Source organism: Paramacrobiotus metropolitanus, unplaced genomic scaffold (assembly GCF_019649055.1).
Source record: "Paramacrobiotus metropolitanus isolate TYO unplaced genomic scaffold, Prichtersi_v1.0 Parri_scaffold0000062, whole genome shotgun sequence".
Classification (NCBI taxonomy): domain Eukaryota; kingdom Metazoa; phylum Tardigrada; class Eutardigrada; order Parachela; family Macrobiotidae; genus Paramacrobiotus; species Paramacrobiotus metropolitanus.
In genome coordinates, this window is record NW_026570282.1 from 113,055 (window position 1) to 135,351 (window position 22,297).

General features: G+C 42.4%; 2 protein-coding genes across 5 annotated transcripts; one reads left to right on the forward strand and one right to left on the reverse strand.

Moving 5' to 3' along the window:
* Positions 1–322: 322 nt before the first annotated feature.
* On the forward strand, positions 323–1,440 carry LOC129593450 (uncharacterized). Its single transcript, XM_055489774.1, has 2 exons — positions 323–606; positions 1,115–1,440. Exons 1-2 carry the CDS (start codon positions 410–412, stop codon positions 1,299–1,301), a joined length of 384 nt encoding a protein of 127 aa, XP_055345749.1. The 5' UTR covers positions 323–409; the 3' UTR covers positions 1,302–1,440.
* LOC129593449 (FERM, ARHGEF and pleckstrin domain-containing protein 1-like) lies at positions 1,410–20,885 on the reverse strand. 4 transcript variants are annotated; one of them, XM_055489771.1, is made up of 21 exons: positions 20,633–20,885; positions 20,065–20,302; positions 15,341–15,445; positions 15,059–15,192; positions 14,423–14,614; positions 13,373–13,490; positions 12,673–12,828; positions 12,213–12,373; positions 11,878–12,145; positions 11,730–11,807; positions 11,350–11,476; positions 5,956–6,230; positions 4,913–5,002; positions 4,335–4,468; positions 3,968–4,245; positions 3,393–3,574; positions 3,233–3,301; positions 2,703–2,875; positions 2,338–2,632; positions 1,746–2,005; positions 1,410–1,665 (listed from the first exon to the last, which is right to left on the reverse strand). In XM_055489771.1, exons 2-21 carry the CDS (start codon positions 20,251–20,253, stop codon positions 1,581–1,583), a joined length of 3,369 nt encoding a protein of 1,122 aa, XP_055345746.1. In that variant the 5' UTR covers positions 20,254–20,302; positions 20,633–20,885; the 3' UTR covers positions 1,410–1,580. The 4 variants fall into 4 exon arrangements, with proteins under 4 accessions (XP_055345746.1, XP_055345747.1, XP_055345744.1 ...); XM_055489772.1 differs by having other exon boundaries at positions 11,350–11,479; positions 11,887–12,145; positions 20,633–20,884; XM_055489769.1 differs by having other exon boundaries at positions 11,350–11,479; positions 20,633–20,884.
* Between the last annotated feature and the right edge of the window lie 1,412 nt (positions 20,886–22,297).

Consider the following 22,297-nt stretch of genomic DNA (forward strand, 5'->3'; position numbering starts at 1 on the left):
ATTGGCTGGTCACAGAAAAATCAGTAAATGCGACATGCCAACTGTACAGCTACGTACATACTCATCACTGTGTTATCGAGTTTCGTTCGTATTACATCACAATATTCTCGACAATCTTTGAGTTAAATGTCACCACTCGAATTTTTGGCGACACGGAAAGAATTAAATTCCAAAATTTTTTGCACTTAATCATCTTCAGAGGTTGGCTGGAGAACGATTAAGCACTTTTCAAGGAGAGTATTTCAGTTGATGTTGCTGATACATAATTCATGAATATACCGTCCGACATTGGCTTGGCCTTCATCCGGTCCGTAAAGCATAGCATAAAAACTGAAACAAATCACTTAACTTTATTTCTGGCCGGTAGCCGATCCCTTACAGGTTCATATTTTCCAAAATAACCTTGACAATGAATAAGCTTATCCTGGTAGCGACGGTTGTGGCCTGCATTGCCATTAGCCATGCCCACGCTGACGCGCTCAAGGCTGCAGGAGTAAGCAGTGAGCACAGGGGAGCCAGTACTATCCCAAAGGGCACCATTGTCGGATCTGTCTCGGCTTCCGGTGGAAAGGCTCCCTTTACTTACAAGATCACCACAGGAGAGAAGTAAGTTGGGCAGTTTGTGCAGTAATAAACTTGTTTGTTTGCTTTAGTTTTTCTGGTAGATGCTTGATTGCTAAACAATTACTGGTACCTTCTGGTCTTTTTAATGCGGCACTATAAGCTAAACGGTGAAACTGGTCCCGACTTGCGGTAATTTTGCAAAGACCATTAATTTTTAGAGCTGGTTTGACAATTTTGTGATTGTTATGAAGGCTTTGGTAGAACTGACCTTTCGATTCGAATTTTTATTAGACAGCTAAATGGTATGCAGCAATCGATGCATGTTCAGAACTATGTACAGTAGGGTACTGTGCTGTTTTATGCAAGATCTTCATCCAGATAGAGAAGTAGAGAACTTTTGCTGCCTCATGTATCGCACTATGAGTTTCCCGCATCTCAGTTTTGCCTTGTATCCAGATCACTGATAAACCACTATTTGTTATACCCTAACGATGATTATCTGCATTGTCCTACAACAGCCAGCGTGTTTTCGCATATATGTTTTTTCCAGACTTGTTGAACTGTTCCCGGACATGATGAACCCAGGCGGTCAAATGATCCTGGCAAAATCTGAAATGATTGCCGCAGCATCAAACAAGGTTGCTGTTACCATCACCGACAGCGAGGGAAAAACCGATACAGTCCAGCTCAACATTCCTCCTCCTGCCGTGTCAACGGTTCCCAATAAGCCCCAATAACTATAATACACCAGTGAACTTTTTGTGTTATTTAACGTGGTTTGTGCAGCTCTGCTGTTCCTGAAAAATGGTATTAACTGACTGATTGCCACAATTTGTTAAACATCCTTAATTTTAATACAAAAATTTGCCCCCTTCACATTCTTCGAGCAACAGCTGCCACATGGTGACCTTTGTACACCAAAAATGACATCAGACCCATTTCACTCAGCCGCAGAATACAAAACATACCCGCTCATATCAGACCCAAAAAACCAGTAAAAAATCAAACCTTAAAATCTAAACATGCATGCCTAAGCCGTTATTGTCCGGCGAATCGCTGAGCAGTTCGGTTTCTGTAGCACTGCCGATAATTTCCATCCATCTAGTAAAATAAAAAACAATCACAACAAAATCGAAAAGAGTATATGAAACGAAAGAATGCTTTCTGATTAGCAACCTGACCTTGAATAACTGTATTCACTTTCCGTTCGAAAGAAATACACGTGATTGCGGAAGTGCAGTTTGAATACGTGGTCTTTATGAATTTGGTCCTCAGAGGAAGGCGGCGATACACGGTATCCAATCAGGGGAAGACTAGCAAGCGGGCATTCCTCAAGATTGTTCTTGAAGAAAAACATGGAGAAATTCGTAAACACAACCCAGAGTTTCTGCCATCCATCACTGCTTTTGAATTTCCGCAGTAAATATCCACTCATCTGCAACTAAAGCGGAAATTTGGTACCACTAGGTCAGATAGTGGTCTCGACATGCATTATTAGGTCCAGTGATCAGGTAATTTATCATGTAAATGGTTTTAAACAGAACAAACTAAAAAAAATAATAGGAAGTGTTGACTACCTCACATAAAAAACACGGATAATTTATTTTAATAGTACAGAAACTACTGGTGAATTCCCTACCATGTGTTTTAAGAAGGCCGTTTACGGAGAACAAATGTAATAAAAACCGACCCAGTTAATGCAGCGAGAAACAGATATACAAATAAAATATAAATAAATAACAACAAATATACAAAAAAAATAAAAATATTTACTTGGAAGGCCCTGGAGAGATCACGAACACCAATGGTCATATTGCGGTGCCAACACACATGCAGTGTCGTATTAGTCCGGCTGGACAGTGTGCTGCGCTCAACTGACGCTTTCCCATCCACTCCAGCATGCGCCGCTGGGGAGAGAGGTGTTGATTCCAGCTTATCCAAGATCTCATCGGAAGAGCTGTATGACTTCAGACTACCGTAATGAATTAGTTTGTCGTAGGCTAAGCGCTTGGACTGCTCAATAGCAGTGTGTAGATCATGCAGCCAGCATAATTTTTCTTCGGATGAACTAGGCGGAAATCACAATCAGTGTTGCAGCGAAAACTTATAAAACCGCAGTGCAAAATTTGTGGGCATACTTAGCAGCTATCACCAATGCTCGGTTTCCGCCGTAGATGGTAAAACAATGCTCCATGCCCATTTTAGCCTCACAATCCTCCACCATCATACCACGGATACCGATCTGTCCGTGGATTTTAAACGGGGCAACGGGGTTGGCTGTGCGATTGGCGTATAACAACAAATCGGTCAACTGCAATCAAAAACCTTTCGTAATCGCTAGCTGATGTCCATAATGTTCTGCATGAAAACAGCCCGAAAATCGTAATACGCTCCATCTTGTTAACTACTTTTGCCAAACGACAAAAAGCATGATATTCGTTTCAAAAAGGAGCAAGTAGTTTATATTACATTATTAGCAAGCTAGTAAATAAAAGCTTAATATGCGCCACCAAAATAGAAATATGCGGGATAAAAAAAAATATGCAACAACAAACTACATGTACTGCAACTGCCGCCAGTTAGCCTTAATAAATAATCCACAATTTCGTCTACTGGGAAAATCCCGGGATACATACGATAGAAACCATTACACAAATTCCCAGCTTACCAGAATAAACATACGCTGCTGGTAACCTTTCTTGGATAATTTCTGCAGACATCCTTCGCGGACAAATTCCTGCTCAATATGTCACAGGAGAGAGATTAATACCAGCCGATAGATATGTCATTATATGTGTGTACGGGGAAGAGAGAGAAGCGCAAATTACCCGTCCCGGTACAGCCAGATTATCAATTCCCATTAGATCGCGCTGCAGTTCCGCCAGCTTGGTATAGTGTTCAGCATGCCGGACCGCGTCGTGCACCGTACTGCTGGCACGTCGGAGATTCTGGAGGGCCGCTTCGCAGTCGCCCACATCCGAATGATAGGCCGGGTAATGATTCAGCAGACCTGTCAAATCAATCCCATCACCTCACTCAGACGCACATCAACACACGCCCGGCTAACAAGATCTGACCGAAAAACACCGGCACTTCCCGTTTAGCCAGTCGCAACATTTTAATTGAGTCAGACTATTATGTGCCTTTTTATGGATTTAAATCAATTAACTCAAATGGAAGTAAGTACTTGCCTTAATAATTACAGGAAAAATAACTGTTTTTGAACAACCGAACAGAATATTTATAAAGAGAATATTTCCAATATTATTCCCAAAAGAAATTTTTCCATTTCCTTCTAAAATCCAATGTAAAAAAAGAAATGTATAATCGAGAAAAGTAGTAACCAGCAATATAAAAAATTAAATTTTTCATCACAGAGCACACTGAATTCGAAAAAACGTACGTTCAAGAGCATTCTGATAGCTGAGCAGCCGCTGCGCCGGTTTGAGCAGGAAGGCCGTTAATGGCAGGTAGCAGTATTTCTCTCCTTCAACACGCCGGTACAACTGTTCAAAAGCTTTATTCTTCTTCAAGGCCACGTCGAACTCTTGCAGAAAATCAGGCACTTTGAGGAGAAATGCGCAATATTGGTCCAGGGCTTGGTTTTGTCTGAGCAAAAGGTCACCGATGTGATTGCAATCACTGCGATGCGAGGAGGCCGCGCTGCCGACCCGATTGTCCCTGTACACAGACCACAAGATGAAGTCGTACAAGCACCGTTGCTAGCTGCGTGTCACACGGAGAGCAGGAGCGATGAAATACTTGCTTACCAGGATGATAATCGATGTTCGATATCAACTAGTAGTGTCCCTTGACTCTCCCAGATAGGTTGCAGCAGACTGAAGACATTGTGCAGTAGTCCACTGGGAATCTCCTCAGACCGGCTCAACTCGTTTTTTAAATGCTAGAAACGACCAAAGAAACGATGCATGCTTGCCTTTTTATTAGATTTCCGCTAAGTGACTTGACCCAGCGAGAAAGTAGATTCTTCCACGGCGGAAGTAGCGTGCGTGTACTTAAAGGAATGAGTCCGCATAACGCATGCGTACTGTGCAATATCTTAGAATTACGATTAATGTAACCCAATTTTTTGTTGCGACAGCCACTAATAACCAGATTTATTTATTCTGTTTGTTTACTTGTGCGTTGCGGCCGCTGTTTCTTCGTTAAAACTAAAAAGCTTGTCTTTCACCGAACTTTCAGGAAAGCGCGACCGTGCAAAGGGGCGTTTATCATAATTATCATCTAGCATTACGACATTTGGTTTATCAAGTAATTATTAATTTCGCCACCTCAATTAAAACGCAATTTTAATCATCTGGCTTGATTTACGAAATTTGATAATTACCACGCAAAGAACTTCAAGGTCCTTCTTATACGTCCTTTCCCCATTAAGAATTTCCTTAGCAATGAAGTAGCCGAGATCGGACGGATGGCGCTAAAAGGAGAAACCAATAAATTATGCATGGTATACAGACGGCCATACAAATGTTTTCGCTATGAAAAATACATATGTATGTCGCATCTATTCTTAGGGCGCGCTTGTGGAGCAGTTGACAGCAAAATGCCAGTCGTTTGGTACATTTACTGTTACATAACGTATTGCACACCCAAGGAAAACCAATTAGCTTAAGTACACAATGACAAATATGCGTCCGACTGCACAGTGATGTGGGAGGCTGGTGAGCACACCCTTTTTTCCAGTTTGAAGTTCTCCGTGCTCATCGACATCATTAGGGCAGTTTACAGAACTCATGTACGCCACATTACAAGATAGATATATGGATAAAGCAAGAAAAAAACGTAAGTGCATAAAAGCTAAGTAAACCCAATGGCGGTGGCGTTCGCATGTACATAAAAAGTGGAAATCGGGCCTTTGCAGCAAACAGATACGATAATAATTTAAGTTGTAAAAAACGAATTTTGTTAAAAAAATTTGTCTGCATTTGAACAAACGCTTATTTTATGATGGTAGCCGACTGCTTAATTTTGCAAACAGTAGTATTGCAAATAATACCTCTCTTCTGAGTCGGTTCTGGCTTTGAGTCTCTTGCATACATAATACGAGTATATGAAAGCGCGTAGAAAACAGTTAATTTGTGATGCTCAATAATATTCGAATTTGTATGGACCACAATTTGACCGGCCGAGGCATTTTAATCCGTCGTGTCCAATAAAATAAACATATTCTTCCGCGAATTAGGGACAATTATATCGTAAGCTCAATTGAGCGTAATATAGAGTGGATATGCTGCGTGGCACTTAAGCGATAGCGATGCCAACCGATACCGGCATCATGGTCCTGCAAGCGGAAGTAGCAATTGCCTGATGGGATAATTACCGCTATGCTGCCCGATCCCCATACCGCTACTGTATATATCACAATCTTACCCTCTTCCGCCCATCCATACTGTCATCGGCTAATGTCCGCAACGATTCACCAAACGATTTACTCTCAAATGATGCCAAAAAAGACTCCTGGTTAGCGCTGGCAGCGGCTGCCGACTGCAGTTTCCAGCCGTTAATTTTGCGTGCTAATTCCTCCAGTTCGTGACCAGCGGATGGGGCTGGCGTGGTGCCATTTAGTAGGCGAGCCGATAGGGAGATTTCACTCTTACGCTCCAATGTCGATCGTGGTGTGCGGCTCGGGATATTCCTGATGACGTCTTAACCGAGAAAAAACAACAACCAAACACAAAAACTCACTTCCGGTCGTCAGTGGGTATTTTACTACCGAGAAAAACGGCTATGAAATGATACGGGACAACTGTTCACGTTGACAACCGCGGCATAAAAGAGCGTACGAGCCATCTATACAGAGAGACGCAGGCCCAAAACCCCGGAGGGCGTACAAAAGATGGGATATATACGCGCAGTCTTGCAATCAGCCGGAAAGTTCACTGCACCAAAGCGTCTGCCGCGGCCAATTGGTGAATTAGTCCGCGAAATCCATCAACACGCATAATACAATACTATCACTGGGAGTATCGACCATTTTTCCTTGATGTATACGCATTGCCGACCATGGTCTGTATATTATTCCCAGATATTCTCCGGGCTGCACACATACTGCCCACTTGTAAAGGTTCGATTAGTGTTTCATAATGAAAGAGCAAAGTGTCTAATTTGTCAAATTGCTGATGGCAAGAGGATTCACCATGACGGCGCAGGCGCACTGCAGCACAACTGGGATGTTGTTGCGGCGGCGATGCATTTCCCTGATTAAACCCGTCAGCGCGCACACATTTCTGGACACGGCGTTGCGTAGTCAGTTATATATGCGTGAATGCCATCATCAGCAGAAAATCATTTCAATGCCTGCCACAACTTTACATATAGTAAAACTTATTGAATGGCTGTGTAGCTCGTTTTGGCGTTGAATTCAGCAAAAGAAAATATATCCCGTCTCCCCATGTATGTACACTGCTATACACAGCACATACAAATTATACAACACAGCCGCTCAATCGTATGCAAAATCGATTCCGGCGGCAGGAGATTAAATTCGCAATGTTCTTTAGCAGTTGGTTCCAGCGGAACAAGTGTATGTGTTATACGCCCAAGCCGAGTATGTATATCAGTAACTGTACGAATGTGCCGCCAACACAGCTGGATTGCGACTCTGCTCTACCGATCCCGGACTGGCAGTCGTTACATGCTAAAGAAGACATGTCGTGAAAAGGACCAAAAAAGAGATATCCCAGCTAAGACGAAATGAGTTTGTCATTTCCCGGTTATGGCTTGTCAAGTCGCAACACAAAACGCCACTCACACACGCAGGGCGGATGTAAAGTCCAAAACTAAATCCGACCATGCCGCTGCATGACAGGAAATGTGCGCCCAGAACGCTCAACAGTAGGGTTTTTTGTTAGTTATTACATGCCCTACTCCAGTTTTACTTACACTAGTCAAATAACCACACCGTCGGATGATGTTCTTTTTCAAAATTATGTATCCAGACAAAAGCAGCAACAATAGTACAATATTCATTTTGCAGGACTAGGTTACCGACGCAACCAGAAAAACGCCGGCACGTTGCCAGAGCAGCGGCTGTTTTCAAGCCGGCTTTAATTTCATGAATAGCAAAAATAAAAGAATGTTCTCCAAGTGCTAAAACTGCTGGCAATATCAGTGATATTTTCAAGACCCCAAATTTGCAAGTAAATTAGTAAAACTGAAACCCAAAGGTTGTCACCAAATTAAAACAATCGTCAAGAAAAAAATAACAAAAATCACACATATTTGGCAAATTTAAGTATGAACCTGTGTTCAAAATCAGCTACACTGAATACATGCACCCTCTGTTTCTTAAAAGTTGAAAGAAAGATGAAATGCCTTGACTTCCTGCCCTGCGTAAATCAAACTGGTGCAATAATATCAAATTTAAATTTTGACACCTATCAAACGAAAGCAGTAAGGTGTTACCGTGTTAGCGATTATTATAAGAGTAAAGCAATTCAACATGCCAAAAATTACTCCGACGTGTAAATGGTGGCTTGTTGGGAACCTCAATCACGTATATCCACAAGAGCAGTTTAATTGCTCCGTCCACTTTCTTGTAGTTAAATAATATTTGCTGAACTTTCAACTTCCCCTAAGTAATCCTCCAACCAGTCTGATGTGTACCTAAATGTACGCACTCTATGGACTCTAACTGCACGGAATGCTGTCCAAACGATGTCGGAATGGACAATGTAATCAATAATACATGTTTTCCCATTTTAGAAATGGGAATATAATGACACAGCCATTTCGGCCAATGAATCGCCCGTTACGGTCTGAATCTACGAAACTTTCACTCTTCCGACAAGTTGGAATATGCGCACTTCACATTGGCAATCTATTCATGATCGGTGTTTGGGTTGGCTACATTAACAAAATAGACAAACACTTCAAAGAGGTTAATGTGACAATTGGAAAGTGACCTGCCAGCAAACAAATTCGGAGTCGAAATCATGCCTATAAGCATTTAGTTAACCATTGCTTAAATTTATGGCGTTATTTACTGAAAACAATGTTTATTAAAACATAGTTTTATAACTGCACTCAAAAGTTGAACAATGATATTAGTTAGAAACATACCATAAGAAATTCATGTTCATGATAACTACCGGACAGTTGCAGTTTTCAGTTTTGTAAGCAAATATTGCTTACTTCCTCGAATGTACAGTTTCCATACTCCGTACTCGTACCATTTATTAATATAATTTTTGTAACACTCTCGAAAATTACTGTACCGCGTACTCTCGAAAACTGCACCGCGTGTCACTTGAATGCTACCTACTCTTCTAGTGTCACTTGAATGCTGACTCCCTGACAGATAACTAGAACCCTGTATCGTTTTTGTAATGTTAAAATCATAAAAAAATTAAGCGTGCCACAAAATCTCATGGATATTGTTGTCCGAGTAATTACTGCCCTGTCGTACACTAATAGTAACGATCCTATTCCATACTGCTGGGTGTACTCGAACATCAGATGCTCTGGCAACTCTACTTTCCCTAACCAGGTGGCTGTATTGGTTTTCATCATTCCCGTCTGGTTTATCGCTTACAGCCAGAGCATCTCTAATTAAGCAAAGCGTGAAAACAGAAAGCAGTTCGAAAGAGTGCACATACTTAGAGCTAAAGTTTAATACCCTTCACCAGCTGAGAACCATGAAGTATGCAATAATAAAGGCCGCCACCGAGAATAAGACTCATGAACAATCAACAATACAACAGGCGGCAAACATAAACCCTTTCTCTAACAGATACAGAGAGAAGTAGAGAGAAATGCATCAGGAAACTTATTTTCACCAGGATTGAGAGAGAAAGAAACACGCTCATAAAAAAAGAAATGCCACACCGGAAGATCAGCGGAAGACCAGATTGCTTTTATAAAAAACCGTATCTCTTCATCGACTAGAAAAAGATGCTCTGACTGTTTTCTTACGACACATAAACCATCATATTCTTCCCCCATATCTGAGATATCAGAGGTAGTATTACTTGGGTGGGGTGCGGCGGGGTTCGCGCGAGCCACTCGGATGCGTATCCGAGGCACTCGTCTCAGAGTCTTCCCAGTCGGGATCACTACTCGTGGCGCGATACAGCCAGCTCGATCCGATCGGCGTCCGTCGTGTAAATGCCCGAAAACCACCTCCAGAATTCGATCCACTGCCCCCGGAACTCTGGGACGGGACGTTGCGCTGTCCGCTCGTCCCGGGGGTCACCGGCGACGGCTCATTGCTGGAGCGTGTTCCGGCTAACTGTTCGAGTTCCTTCATCTGGGCCTTCCACGCCTGGTACTCTGGCGGCTCGGCGACCACCGTCGTGGGCGGTGCCGGCTCGACGGTCACAGCCGGCGCATCGCGAAATTCCTCCGGCACGTCGGGAATTTCAATATCCTCGATATCAATCGGGATAGCGGACAGCTGACTAGGAGAGGGGAGATCCTGAATATTGAGATTCGGGCTACGTCGATCACCTTCGACGGTATCACTGCTTGAGGTAGAGGAGGTTTCTGTGTGAACATTGTACGTGCGCACTAAAGCTCGTATCTTTTTTACGCTAATCTCAGGCACATCCAGCGGTTCGTCAGATGTCGACGACATGTTTTCCGATGAGGTGACCCGGTCTAAACCGATACTGCATGTCTCGCGAACCGTTTGCTGAATATCGCCGTAACATCGCTCATCAAATACTCTTAAATCCATATCTGACAGATCAAAACTATCCCGAAACGACTGCGAGTATTCCGCGAATTTGGCAAGGACCGCGAGCTTAGGAGGCTTCGGAGGCACGGGTGGAGGATGGGAATCGCTGCCGGCGAGCGAAGGCCGACCGCGCCCATCCCGTATTGCTAATTCGTAACTTTCGCGGCGGTGTTTGGGTTTGAGCAGTTCCAGATCGCCGAACCCGTTTGGCGGTTCAATCAGCGTGTCTTCATCTTCACTATTCTGAAACGCGGTACTAATCACTCCAGCCATATGTTGGATCTCCGCTTCAGTTCTGGGATCCCATTGTGGCAGTGACCGCACGGAGGTAACTGTGTTAATACTGGTCGTTGAGCTAAACGCGGCCGATTCGTTACCGCTGGGATAAATCTGATCAAAGATCTGGCTGAGATTTCGCATATTAGTCAGCTCTTCCAGACTAACGGTGTCGTACGAATCGGCCGAAGTCGATGACGTCTCTGATTCGTTGGAACTGATGGACTCTTGCGACTGGGACTTTTCCCGAATCTGCCGCATTCGCTGCAGATACTTCTGTTTTAGTGCTTCAAACAGTTCGCGTTCCATGGAATCCACGGACGCCGAATCATCCTCGTATGAAAAGTTGCCCTCCGGTGGCAAGTTCTTCCGGTTAACGTAATCCAGTATTCGGAACTTGTTGGGAGGCGTAGGCACACGTTTGGCGGAGGTGAAAAGATGTGGACTTTCCGGTGTAATCTTGTGCGTCTCCATGTAATAGATGAGTTTGCCATCCTGATCCTTGGTCATTGAGGTTTTAACAAACTGCTCCTTATGCCCTGACCGCGATGACCCCGCCGTACTGACTGACGACGGCTTATCCCAGTGGATATGCCGTCTATACAGGACATAGGGAATGTCCTTGTCAATGTCCACCCCCGTGAGACTGTCCACCCGAGCCAGAGCATCTTCAGTATCTTCTGATACCAAAGCCGGTTGCACGTGATGATCAACATCAGGTACAACCGGAACATTAACTAACTCATGCGGCATTTCATGTGTAATATAACCCAGTGCGCTGTCACGGGATATTCTTCGTGGCGTTAATTCACCTTCCATCGTGACGGCGACCTCCTGGACATGTCCGTTGGGACGGTAGTCGTCATAGCGTTCCGTCCGCATAATCGTTGTATGACTAGTGTAGTCGTCAGGAAGGTGTTCGCGGGAAGACAGTGGCACCTGCTACAGTAAATCATCGTTTAGCCAAATGTAAACGTGCGGGCGAGTTGCAAGATATTAATTAGATGGCAGAACATCAGCTGATTTAAAAACAACAGTACTTTTAAAAAAAATTAGTCCATTACGAATCTTAAGAATCTATTCAGCAGCAGCTGTAAAATAAAAACAGTTTGGGGAGACAGAGGAAATTAAAGCAAAATGAATCAGAGAAAACCATACCCCGTAATGAACCTAATAATAGGATAATCCTTACTTCATGCGCACTATCCACTCGCTGTGTGCGTTCCAGAGTGCGACTGCCACTATCACTGCTCTTATCCGGATTAGTTGCCTGCAAGACAGCGTACGCATACAACCCTTGTTCCTACATCCAAATAACAGAATAAAGGCAAGGCAGAAACCTCTGTCACCTCCATGGGTTCACTTCGTGAGCGTGCCAACACTCCATTCTCGCCTTGTTGCATTTTGCGACTGCGTGTACCACCCGTGGTATTGTACCGACTGTCCCGCGTTCTTGCCATCGGTAAGAGCGGGGTCGCCGCCAGTGAAGCTCCACAACTCTGAGACGAGCGGATCCGGGAAGCCCCACTGGCGCGTTGGAAACTGGGCCGCTTGCCGTAATTATCACGAGCAAATTCCAAGACTTGCTTCTGCGTGCGGCCAGAAAATCTACGATAAAGCCCGGATTGACCTGGTTAAAAATCTGAACAACAGTCACCTTAACGGCATCGCTTACCTGAAAGACGAACCCGAAGGAAAGATTCTCGTTTTGGAACGAGGCAGCGATGCCACCATAGGGCATCGAAAAAATCCATGGTGTTCAATGCATTTCTTCCAGAAATTCTTGCAAGAATTTCGCGAATCAAAATAAAATTCCACAGTATCTTTATAGTAACCCTGAAAATATCACCCACGACGTTACAAAGCATTCCAAAATATAAAATATCCCTGACACAACAAAAAGTATCAAGTTACAGCAGCTAGACTTATGAGAGCAACCGCAAAACCAGTGGAAAAACTCGATTCACAAGAAAGTCGGCCAATACAATAGTTTAGCTAGTAACTCAGCAATCAATATTTCATTATCAAACTACGGCTTTTTCTACGAGAGAACATGGGTGCTCCAACCGGAAGTGAAACCTTAGTCAACATATTATGCAATTAGTCTGAGCCGCAGTCGTTCCCGAGCCACTTACAAATCCTTCTGGATGCAGTTTGATAAGGAAGCGTTTCCTCTTAAAGCTCAGCTTGCGAATTTTGGCCCATGAAAAGGTATTGATTTTCGCAAGATTCTGGAAGACAACTATGCCCATGTGTGCTACAGCCAGATTCAGGGCGACGCCTTCATGGTCCTGCAAGCAAATAGAATGCACACATTACTGCCGTAGTTGTACCACGTCGCGTACGCTTATAGCAAAACCACGGGCCATGACCGATGAACCAGACAGCAAATCTCGCTTCCGGTCACGATAAATACTTCCATAGACTCCCGTTCACGTTTCGCCTCGCACAACGATTTACTGGAATTCTTCCTTATCACTTTTATAACATATAATTTATATGTTATATCATATAAAGACTACAAAATTTCATCAGCAACGGATTATCCTTGCTCTCCACTTTCGATAATTTTATTTCTAATGATTTCGTGCTCAACCGTTAGTTAACTATCCTCTGGCTTTTAGATATCGATAACTGCAATGTGAAAGGTCGAACATTTTTCAAATTAATTAATTATATTTTTCCCAGCTCAGCAGCGACTTCAAAAGCAGAATCCTACCCTATTAAATCAACCCATAAAGCTTCCATAATTCCAGTTTTGCCCAAACATTACCCGATATCGTATTTCTGCTGGCAAACAACGATGAGAGAGAAGCAAATATCGTGTCCACTTACATTGGCGGCATGTAGGCGCATGCCATACATCTCACATCGTCGGGCAGTTTCCAGGAAATTCAAATCCGCTTCCGCCGGCGACTGACCAACGAGTTGCAGATGGCTATCGCGCACTTGGCTACAAAATACCCACATAAGAGTTCTCCACTACCATCACTCAACTGAATGCTACCATATGTCATCAATGCGCAATTATCACATCCCACTTATTTCGCCATGCATAAACTCTAATGCATAAAACATTACAAATACGCCGGCATAGTGTAATTACTCACACAGAGGATTAGTCCTTGGCGGGGGGCGACGCAAGCTATTTTCTAATTAATATCTTTATTCCCGATTTAAAAACTCTCAAATCCGTGATTTCAGTAAACGATTAATTTGTCAAAGCGTCAAAGGCTTTTGTTAGAAGAATTTCCCTTTCCATGCAACTTATAAACGATTTGTCACGAACAGCTGCTCTTGACAAAAATCAGATAGAAGTCAGCAGTAGCTATACGTATGGGCGAAATATTCCACTAGCGAAACAGGTCAAGTGACAACTTCTTCAGTTTACTAATAATCCCGTCGCGATCTAGTTATTCAACGGGAAGAGATGGGTTGACTGTCAATCCTAACATGGACAGCAGTGTCGTTCAATCAAACGTTAAACCGTTGTTCATTTATGGCCATTAATTAGGTTATCCAAGTAACTGTTAATATCGATAATGTCTATATCTCCAGTACGTACTGCCACTGGTACCGTCACTACTGGACTTGTCGTGCTCGGTTTTCCGCAAACGGTACGCGTCGGAAAAGTCAGAAGTAAGGTAAAAACCTTTTTACGATACAAAATACTTTACTTAACAGCTGAAGAAATTTATCACAAAAATGCAGATAAAAATTGACCACAGTACAAATCTGAAGATTAGATGAAAATCCAAATAAGCAAACTGTGCACCACAACCTTTGTTCCTCTGTGCTAGATTTTTTAAATGCAGAAGAGGAAGTGAACCATGTGCACTGTAAAAATCTGTTAAAATCACGCAGACACATGCTTGCATGGCTTACCTGAGAAACATAACATCCTGCTGAGGAAGAAACCGGTACTTGAGCAAATATGTGTAATCCCGATAATTATCCGGTGAATAATCACCCTCCTCAGCCTGTACAACATAAGCAGCCAACAAGGCGGCGGTGGTGTCTTGGCAAGGCATGAGTCCGTTGGCTAAATCTTTTCTAATTTGCAATACAAATAAATATCTACAATAACAAAACAAGCAATTTTACTCCATTGACCTACATTGTAAAGCTTGAAATGAGAGTGCTCTACAGTCTGCTACATGCCGTCAGAGATTAACTATCCACATCGATTGGGACAGACTACCGGAAATTAATTTCCTTAATATCCAAATTTAGCCTGGCTATAAAACTCAAAAGATTGCACAGTATGTTTTACCCTTCTTTCATCATAAATTTTTCATTTCAACGAAAAAAGTTGAACGTAAAAACCTGAAAGAAAAACTTCGAAAAACTGCGCGCATGGTACGACACTACTCTTGTGGTAACTGCTACTCAGTATTTTCATTACTGCGATCGTCAAATATAAAAATAAAATAAAGTTTCATAAAAAGAAACCCAAAGAAGGTTGAACAGGACTTTTCATGACGAAATCAGATCTTTGAAGCGAAAATAAGCACTACATGCCTCGTAATTTCTTCTTCCAGTTGTACGGGATCGGGTGTGTAAAATTTCACACAAAAATGCAGATTTATCGTGTTACTGGATGATACCGCCAATCCCAACTGCCGTCCAATGGGCCGTTCCAGGTCCAACCAGTACTGGAGACGTAAAACGCACATTATAAAAAGAAACAATCAGACTAACAGCTACTACTCGAACACTTAACATACAAGCAACCTGCTCTAATTTCCTGTCACACTTTGGCTATTCACGCTTAGTAGTGACGGGGATGTCCGTGCAACTAACCTTATTGCCCGTACTGTCAGTGTATTCCAAACCAAAATAATCATTCTCCAAAAGTGCTAAATGTTCACACACTTGGGTGAAGAGTTCCGATCCTCGGGCTTTCGGCTGCAAAAATACACTGGTGAGCAAATGACAGAGATTAGTCAAAACGGGGTCAACCTAAATGTGCTGTATTAAACTCAAATGAAAATGTCCCAAAAAATTACAGACTTTTTAACAAATTTTAGGTAAATTTGCTGATGCATGACGTACAGCGTTTTGACAAATTATGTTTACCGAAAACTGATAGCCAGGGCCGCATAATCCAATTTGACTGATTCGCGAACATATCGTCTTAGTGAAAGTCTAAAGCCCAAAAGTAACCAGTTCTAAGCAAACCTATCCAGCTGTATCTGTTATGAATATTTCATTCCGCTGCTGCCATGATTTAAATCGATTTCATAATAAAAAGGTAATAACTAACTGGAAGATTTTGTTACCGAATTATTATGACTGGAGAGTGGAGTTAGAAATTACGTGGGTGTTGTTATAGCCCATAAGTAAATCCCGAAACGAACTTAAAATTCCAAATGATTACGACTATTACGAAATAATCTCAAAATACTATTAACGCAAAAAAATGTCTCGGATTTGTCGCGGAGCATGCTGGCGGACTACAAGCGGAAGTCGAACGGCTACCTCGCACACCTAATTTCCGTATTGTTCGGATATCCGACCTGGAGTACGGAAATGTACCACAAGAGATTTCCGGTGAATAAAAGGCAGTTAAACAGCGACCTATGACGAATGAATCGTGGTGTTGTTCAATTAATCTTTCCGGTATTGTTCATACAGATCCGTAATAGCGGCAGTATAGTTCTTCCAGAGAGACCTGTGTCGGCCAATTAACCGGAACTGGAAGCAATCAATAGTGTCGTATGCAATTAAGGAAAAAGTGTTCCACCTCTAATGTGTTAGAATTATGGGAGATGCGTGCTGTCAGCACACAGCAGTTTGTTATAAAGTGATCGTATAAAAAGCCTACTTGCTCTGCGTTAACAAAGTTTAGGACCTCAGGTGAGATGTTTGTTCGGAAAGTAAAAAAATCTGCAAGCACCGAGCGAGTCTGGATTTACCAAAAAATATATAAATCAAAACAACGTACTTGATCATATCTTCGTAGATTCTCAGATAAAAAGCTTGTCATATTTACCATTCCAGAATCTTGTCATAATGATGCATCCGCAAGCATTTAGAAACGGTGGCAAACAATAAAAAACTACTGACTTACTCGTACGGCGTACCTACTGTCGAACCTTTCAAAAGGTTAGCAGTTTCGAAAAAATCATATTCTTCAATTTGCATTGAAGTTAATTTACTCATTAGTAATATTGTCGTCGTATGTAATATTGTCTTATAAAATCGTATGGTCTGGTAAATATCAAAATTAAGCACGCCTCAGTCATTGATTAGTGCACGGAAAATATATTGTTGCAACAGCTGCGCCCATCAATTTGCTTCAGTGATAGAACATATCCCTTCTAGATCACACTAATGCATGTGCCCTTTAGCGTCAAACTATCGCGGATCAATGGAGCAGTATTTTTCCGCGCTGAACAAATGCGACTAGTTATTTCACACAGCAAAAAATTTGCTATACACTGTCATAAAAAAATAAAATCCTTTTTGGACAGATCCTGCTCCCATTTAAATACCGCGCAAGCAATTTTCCGACCGCCTATCAGCCAGTGTTCTCTATAACACGCTTGCTGATCAACTTTATACGTCGCCCCATCCATTTGTTTGTTATCCACTCAACGTTCTTCCACGCGTTCTCTATGGGCTTTCACAAAAATTTGTAGCTCTTATGTCATACCCGTTGATCCACGGGCACATGAAAGTGAGCACACAAATGTTCCGGGATGAGCTAACAAATAGTGCGCTCTTCCACGTATTTCCGCCTCTAATCAAAGCATACATTAATTATTCACTATAGATTGCCTAACGCGCACCTTCCGTTAAAACACATTAATATTCATCATAAATATAGGTGATTGCTACATTATGTCGTATTTCGAATTTTTTTTTCACAGCGGAAAAAAGGATTGCAACAGATCAGTTGTGCAGATCCAACCACCGTAAAAACGAAATTCTAACTACTTTCTAAAATTTTCGTGCAACAACATCTGCAGTTCATAAGTTTTTTACTTTTTCGACACTGGGATATTAGAACTCATTCGAAGCAAAATCCCCAGCACGTGGTCGCAACTGCCGAAGCTGCCGCAATACGATACAGCCGAAGAAATTCAACTCTCATTAGCAGCCAATTCTCGTCGGGCGCATGCCGGTCGCATCGTTTCGTTCATTAGTGAGAAGAAAAACGAACGCTCAACTTCCTTCCGGCCTGTGCCGACGCTCTACAGCTACAACAAAGTCATGATTCTATTTTTTGCATAAATTTCACTCCTTAATACACCGCTAACTGACATTCAAGTGCAGCCAGCCACTTGAAAAGAACCACAAAACAAGCGCTCGGTCGAGGACACACACACAGCTCAAACCGGGACCATTAGGCAAAAACCGATAGTACCAGCACTTATCTGATTGCCGATGAAAATCTGCCGGCTACGCGAAATCTACATTAGCTACAGCTATGGGAGAAGGAAAATCTATCTTTCTTTTCGGGTTTCACTCGAGCTGCGTACACTGTGAGTGCGAGTCGGTAGCGGTCTGACTTTGCGCAGCCGTACAAGACTCCAGCGCGAGATTGGAACAAGGAAAATCAATGTGAATTGAATTTAGAATGAAGGGATTTACAAGAGGAAAATAATTCGCGTTCCCACTAAAAGTCTGGACGACGGGATGTTCTCAAGCTGACATTCGGCCCACTGGTCGTACTTATTCTCTGTCGTACATACTTACAGTCCGTGCACAGTGGCGCATGTTCTGTCGGAATTCCAGTATTACATCGCGGGCCAAGACAAATTAAAAATCAATAAACTAACTCTTCCCATGATGCGAATATATTTCCTACATTCTACTCTGACGGCTGGGGATATTCGTGCAAGTTTGTGATTTTATGCACAACACAACGTTAACGGCTGTTTTGCTCTTCACGCATCAACTAAACTGATTCGTCATAAAGTGCCGTCGAAATGACCGAAGGAATTATCATTTCCCCATTTCGTTTCCATACGAGTCGCACAACACTATCGTAATCCCGCTGCTTTCCTCGTACTATCCAAATGGTTGTGTATTCAACATTAAAATCCCGGCAACACGTTCAGCACGGAAACATTTTCCACATTATTAACCACAATTTGTCATGGATGTGGATAATATTAATGCCGCGTGTTCTCAAGTTCACAGAAAATGTCGGAATGGCTTAAGCTTCAAAGAGGAGAAAAAAAACAATAACCTTGTTCTTCTATGTAATTTAATTTACAGATGAAGGCAAGACAACCTTCCAGACGAGTGGCTTTTCTCGTCCGATGCCACAGAGCATGATAAATTGCCAAATGCATAACGAAGCATTTTCACTAACACACTTTAGTCAGCCTACCTACAGCATTATTTTTGGTCTGAAATTGTCTACTTCACCTATCAAATTCAACTTCTCGTAACTGAAAATAAATAAATAGCATGGCCACCTCGTAAATGCATGTTATAAACACGCTATGTCAAAAAAAGCAGCGACATCCACGGACCGCTGCGAATAAACTCTTGATTACAAATCTAGAGAATATCGTCCGTCCCCTTGTAAAAAGTCAAAAAACGATTTGTTGTAAAAAAGGATGGATAGATTAAAAGCAGTCGTATGTACCAATCCCATGATACACACCTAGGCAAAATGGAAACGGACGCGACAGTAAACAGTCGCGTAACCCATTTTGCGCATGGCAATGGGACTGTAACCTTTTGAACAAACACATACTATAAAAAGCTTCAAGTATTTTAATCAACAAAAGTTTCATTTACCGCCAAGTCAACAGTAGTTCGAACATGAACATCACTACGGAAGCCGCCAATAATTTATACAAGCAACAGTTTCGTTATGCATGGACAAGAAGCACTGGAGATGCCCTGAGTTGCATTTTCACACAACTCTGCACAGATATGGTTGGAGTACTGTAGTTAGGTGTTACGTAAACCTTAAAAGGGATCATACGTACGGGAATACAGAATCCCACAAAATTTAATTTTCCTCATAAGCTCGAACTGAAACATTTCTATCAATACCGCGAAAGTGATTATCGATATTTCAGCTTTCTGCTAACGATTATTAATCTTAATCTCAATGCTGTGCAGCTGACCCATTTTTTTCTGGAAGAACATTAGAACTATCTATAGTGCTAGATTCTGCCCAACAAGTTCTACAAAGGGAAATCGATAAAAATTTTTCGGCTATCGTAACACAACAAAATGAAAAACCACTGCATAGAAAGTAGCATAAATATCTGAATACATACAGTCTCGTCAACGTAACGGCAGTTATCGCTTTCCGTCAAAGCCGACTGTTTGCTTGTGCGTAAAATAACAGCACTGTTTACTAAGCGAACGTTTGAAATATCCTAAAACGCAATAAACTCTGCTCCGTCATGCCTATCCAGCGTTACATAACCACTACGCTTCCCAACCCAGACATGAATTCCCTGAGCGTTTTTATTCGAAAAGCTGTAAGAAATCGGCTTTATATCTTTTTTAAAAAGCTGAAAGTGACCAAAGTCCTTCTCGAATTCACTTACAGAATTTTTAAAAATAATATGGGAATCATCCAAAAATTCCACGCGACAATTGAGCGATTTTCCCGATCCGTGCGATGATGGCATATGGGCTCCGGACGCCTGACGGGACAGACTGGAATGTCCATCCCCTCCACCGCGTTGGATGCCATTGGAGGGCCCCACGGGGGGCACAGCCACTGTCGCGCTCATCCTTGGAGAAGCTCCTCTTCTCCGATCAAGCCCAGCCTCCACTCCGCGCCTAATGCAAAAGGAATCAATGCAATAAAAAAATGATTTCTAATTAGCGTACAAAATAATTTCGAGCGCTTAGCAAAAATTCCAGTAATTCGTACATACTACATACGTCTTAGTACACGAAGTTATGGTGAAAACCAGCGGCACCGTTTTAATAATATTAAACCGAAACGGTATTTCTATCTTGTCTAGTAAAGCGATAACAAAATTACGGCTACCCAGAAAATTATTCGTAAATTTTTCATGGTATCTGTGTCAGCACGACAGCGTCATTTTGAGCGAATTTGCTTTACCAAACAACTGCAACCAGTCCATCATCCATATTACAAATTACCTGTTTAGCACCTGCTGAGCCAAATCGCGCACAATGGCAGCCAAAACGATTCAGATCATCATTATGAATAGTCTGATAAACGAACGAATAATACTGCCCAAGGCGTCGAGCAGCGTCGCTACTGTGGATACGGAATCTCAGATAGATTTAAATCCTCACTCTGCTCGATAAGTAACTTTGAAAGAACTTTTGACATCTCCGCTACTCCTGCCAGCTTCCTTTCCTTCCTCTGTAACACTCATTGCTACTCGCGGCCGTGCGCTCTATCTTATTAGATTGCCGATTGCACAACGGACGCCGACAACGGGTTGCTAGTTGTTACACAAAATCATCACTGGCTACACCGACGTCACTCCGACCAATGGTATAACGAAAAACAACAAGGCCCGCCTAATATTTTCCAGGGGGCGGATCTGCTTTCAAAGAGGCGGTTGGTGCACTGCTGCGGTATGTAATTAGCTCATTTGCATGTATCCTTAGCGCGTCGGATAATTCCAAAACAGCAATTAGGACGATACAACATAAATGTGACAAGCAAAGGGTTTACATTGTAGAAGCAAAATTACATAGTAATGCGTTCTCAAAGTGTTCGACTGGAAGCAGGAGCGGAACAGGATTCTAGAAGTTTTTTGGCCATGCTGCAGCTGGTTTTGACGTTCGATGAGATGAGCCGCCATGGTACCGGTCCGATCGACTACGATGGGGTGCTTGCTGTTGCACACTTTAACAGGATGCGTATGTTATACGAGTAGTCTGCGACTCTGCGTCATGTCTTACCATCTAGCTTTGACCCAGTTGTTTTTAGTAGTTTTTCCTCTGGATCAGTAAAACGCTATGATCTTTATAGGGGAATCAGTTTTGCGATGCCATGTAACTGGATCTGTGTATCCGCGATTGGCTTGCTTTCCGCTTTCAAGTGTATAATAGCGGAGACTCACAAATTGCTTTGGCGCGTAGATATTGTAGCTAAAACGTAAAAGCAGTAAAAAGCACGACACTTTGGCCGTTTGGCGCATGTTGAGTAAGCAGTCAAAGCGATGCCCAGCGGCGACTCATCCGGAAAAAGGAACAGAAATTTGGAGAAGAATTGAACAGCAATTAGGCTAGTGCTCCACTAGACCAGCATACCGGCCGGCATTATAGGCACACAAGTCCGACAACAATTTGCGCAAATAAATTTAACTCTGCTCATTTTAAAAGCAATCAAAAGCGGGATGTACGAGTACAATAAGACCTCTTTTAGGAGTTCGTGCGATTTTGCTGTAGATTATGTTTGCTTTTAATTGCAGCAGTCACGAGCAGTTCAGCTGGATTTCACAGTTTTACAAGTAATCAGCATTCATGAATTGTACTACGTAGTCACTACGAACGCGTTAATTAATTTTGCGGTAATTTGTAGCAGCTCATCACTCATCAGGCCTTGTAAATGGTAATTATAAGTCAAAAGACTTTATGCAGTATGTTTAAGTAAAAGGCTACGCCTCGCGTTTACATCACTAAATGAAAAATTATCAGTAATAGTTTGACTAGTAATCTCCTTCCCAGTTCCCACACTCTGTGAGTGCAGTGTGCAGAATATACTAACTGCTTTCCTTGTTGTCGCAACATCACCTTATCAATTTTGTTTAGTGTGCACAATGCATCTGCTGGAAGCGGCGAAAAAAA

Bases quoted from the DNA above. Each gene is read 5' to 3' on its own strand.
- LOC129593450 (XM_055489774.1), top strand. From the start codon at position 410: ATGAATAAGCTTATCCTGGTAGCGACGGTTGTGGCCTGCATTGCCATT. The intron at 607-1,114 runs GTAAGTTGGGCA...TGTTTTTTCCAG, and splicing joins AAGATCACCACAGGAGAGAA to ACTTGTTGAACTGTTCCCGG.
- LOC129593449 (XM_055489769.1), bottom strand. From the start codon at position 20,253: ATGAGCGCGACAGTGGCTGTGCCCCCCGTGGGGCCCTCCAATGGCATC. The intron at 15,193-15,340 runs GTTAGTTGCACG...TTACGTCTCCAG, and splicing joins CTGACAGTACGGGCAATAAG to TACTGGTTGGACCTGGAACG. The intron at 14,615-15,058 runs GCATGTAGTGCT...TTGTTATTGTAG, and splicing joins CTGGAAGAAGAAATTACGAG to ATATTTATTTGTATTGCAAA.